Raw genomic sequence first — 3,362 nt, forward strand, 5'->3', positions numbered from 1 at the left:
TATACTAGGGATAGTGATCTAGAGTTAATTGAGGTGGCTAGGGTGCTCAGGAACTGGCTTTGCTACAGTAAGACTCCCTTGGTGGAGAAGCAGCATGCACAGTGGGTTTGAGAAGCTAGAGGAGGGTCACTGGAGTCAGCGTGCTTCTGGTCTCAAATTAACCAAGAATATAGTGTCTGTGGGCCAGGAGTGGTTAGAAGCTACAGAGGTCTTAAGAGACCCATCCCTCCTCAGTCTATCTTGCACCTACTAGGGGCTCCCACTCTTAGGAATAATTCCATTGTTTCATTTTGTGGCATCAGAGATGAGTCATTGGCCCGAAGAAGTCCCATAATGTTTCTCAATTCAGTATCTGTGACTATATTTCCTGCTCTTAAAAGCTTAGCATGCCCTCATTTTTCAGGGTGCTTGGATAAGTCTTAACCATGCTGTTCACATAAAGAGTCACTAAATCCTCTGGCATCAGGAACTAGAAAATATCCTGAGTGTTGGGCAGTTCCAGCCCCAGTGAGGCAGAACTTCCTTCCTTGCCCATGTGGATAAAAGGCCTGGGCCCTGTTACAGCCTGTCAGAAAACCCAAGTGCAGTAGAAGCCATAGTTCATAATGGTAGGGATACAGGGTCCTTCGTAACAGATTATCAGTGTGGCCTATGCTGGAAAGTCTGGTGACCTCTGATTTTTTCTTGCTTCCAGGTCTTTGGCCTTGGCACTCTTTGTCATATTAGAGTTCCTGGGTCTAGGCCTGGGCAGGATTCATAGGTGCAGCTGCTTCTGCTGGAGGTAGACTGCATCCAATAAAGTAAGGGTGCTGGGAGAGTTCTGGGAGTATAGATTCTGACTGGAGTCACTGCTGGGCTGGCCGCCAGTCTTTCATCTGACCCAGGGTTAAACTGTGGCTTGGGACTGACTCAGGTCCTCTCTTGGGGTTGGTCTGCACATAAAAGGACTCCTATCCTTGGCAGTTCTGAAACAACACCACCACAATGGAAAAAGGTAAAGATCCTCATGGAAGGGCGAAAAATGGACAAGGGGGTGATATTCTGTGCTCTCATTCTTACTAATTTACATTTTGACTTTCTCAACAGCATTGAAAATTGACACACCTCAGCGGGGGAGCATTCAGGATATCAATCATCGGGTGTGGGTTCTTCAGGACCAGACACTCATAGCAGTCCCGAGGAAGGACCGTATGTCTCCAGGTGAGTAGCCACGGTCTGTCAAAGGCAGCTCCTTTGTCCAGTGCTGTTGTGTGTTTGATGTTCAGACGTTATTCCACAGTGGGCTTGTTAACTGGGCATATCTACAGACAGGAGCATCTCACAGACAATAATGAATAAAGGGTGAGCATAAGGTTGTTCTGGGACTATGGTCATGAAGTCAGAGAAGAGAGCGAAAGCTTAAGGGAGACTGAAGGGTCAGCCTATGAAAAACAGTAGAAGACATATTCTGAGAAACTTTGAGGAGTAAGAGTAGGACAAAGAGGGTAATCTATGGGAGGACCAGTTTTTGAATCCATGAAAGACTGAATTTTCTAATGGAAAGTGTTCCCCAAGCATAGGATGGGTGTCTAGGTTAGATGGTGGGTGGCAGGGTGACCACTCTATGAGTGCACTGTGAGTGTCAGTTAGCAGATTCCCTTAAAACTCTGGCTCAGAGATACCACCCTGGAAATGGCACCTGAACACCACTTTTCACATCGTGTTTCCAGTCACTATTGCCTTAATCTCATGCCGACATGTGGAGACCCTTGAGAAAGACAGAGGGAACCCCATCTACCTGGGACTGAATGGGCTCAATCTCTGCCTGACGTGTGCTAAGGTTGGGGACCAGCCCACGCTGCAGCTGACGGTGAGCGTGGAAGACAGGTCCTGCCATTTATTTGATGGAAACTCAGATTTTAGGATCTTTTAAAAGACAATGTACTTATTATGCTCATGCATTTTAATTTTTGGTTTCCTTGGGGTTGGTATATGTTATGAAAGACTAAGAAACATTGCAGGGATGTTTTGAAACAAACCTACTAAAATAACTTATTATTTTAATTTACAAAAATATTAATAATTTGGCAAGGATGATGTCTAACTTCAATAGAACACACACACAGAGTAAAATCAGCAAGGCCATTTTAGCAGTTAATTATCACAAAGTAGATGAACTTATTAAAACATCTTTCTGGCAAAAAATACATTGCAAATTTAAATGAACAAACATAATTCTCTGTAACAAACACTTTAATAATCGCAATTTTCCATTATTAAAAAAAGATAATTATAGCAGGCCTCTGTGTACTACAGGAACTCTCTTGACCCTTTTCAGTAAACAAGCATAGGCAGACACTCAACTTGATGACAAGATATAAAACAGTGTTTTTCAGCCAGGGGTGATTTTGCTCCATGGACATTTGTCAATGTCTGGAGATGTTTTGGTTGTGACAACCTGGGATGGGGGTGTGATACTTGCATTTATCGGGTAGATGACAGGGATGCTACTAAACATCCTATATTATACAGGACAGACCCTGACAACAAAGAATCATCTTGCTTAAAATGTCAATAGTGCTGAAGGTGCAGAAACCTGACAGAAAACAAGTATGTTTTAATTTGAAATTTACAGTAACTGTTACATAAATATTCTTTAAGTTTCTGTTTCTGAACAAAAAATAATGGCTCAATCAATGCTTTGTATTCTCAAAAACTTTCATGTCAACACATTTTTCAGAGCCTCACATTAAGAACCATTAAAATTTGTAGCCTGAGTTTCAACCATAATCTTAAAAGAATTTAATTTATATGATTTTCAATCCCATAATATGAAACAGAGGTCTCCAAGCTTCTTCAATGAGTAGGGAATGCTATCCTTGGACATGGAATATCAGTGTGTAAAGAATGTGAAACATTCAAACATTTATGTTTCTTGCTGGTGTCTCCTTCACACCCTTCAGGAAAAGGATATAATGGATTTGTACAACCAACCCGAGCCTGTGAAGTCCTTTCTCTTCTACCACAGCCAGAGTGGCAGGAACTCCACCTTTGAGTCTGTGGCCTTCCCTGGCTGGTTCATCGCTGTCAGCTCTGAAGGAGGCTGTCCTCTCATCCTTACCCAAGAACTGGGGAAAGCCAACACAACTGACTTTGGGTTAACTATGCTGTTTTAAGGTCAGTTGGGTTTGGAGGTTGGTCTCCATGCAGAGAAAATCTTAGTATAATCTTAGCCTGGAATGGGCAGGGAGAATTTGTTATTGGACTTTCCACCTAAGAGTATCTTACTGCCTCCCAATACATTCATGCAGTGACCTAAGTGCTGGACTGGGTCCCTTTCCCTGGGGCCATGTGGAAGATAGTCCAGGGAAATTGAGGGCCTT

The 3,362-nt window shown here is 43.0% G+C and overlaps 1 protein-coding gene across 1 annotated transcript; it reads left to right on the forward strand.

Moving 5' to 3' along the window:
• The first annotated feature begins 570 nt into the window (after positions 1-570).
• On the forward strand, positions 571-3,155 carry IL36A (interleukin 36 alpha). The gene is made up of 4 exons (XM_054476603.1): positions 571-994; positions 1,087-1,200; positions 1,710-1,849; positions 2,943-3,155. Exons 1-4 carry the CDS (start codon positions 985-987, stop codon positions 3,153-3,155), a joined length of 477 nt encoding a protein of 158 aa, XP_054332578.1. The 5' UTR covers positions 571-984.
• The last annotated feature ends 207 nt before the right edge of the window (positions 3,156-3,362 follow it).

The sequence above is a fragment of the Pongo pygmaeus genome, chromosome 12 (genome assembly GCF_028885625.2).
Source record: "Pongo pygmaeus isolate AG05252 chromosome 12, NHGRI_mPonPyg2-v2.0_pri, whole genome shotgun sequence".
NCBI classification, from domain to species: Eukaryota; Metazoa; Chordata; class Mammalia; order Primates; family Hominidae; genus Pongo; species Pongo pygmaeus.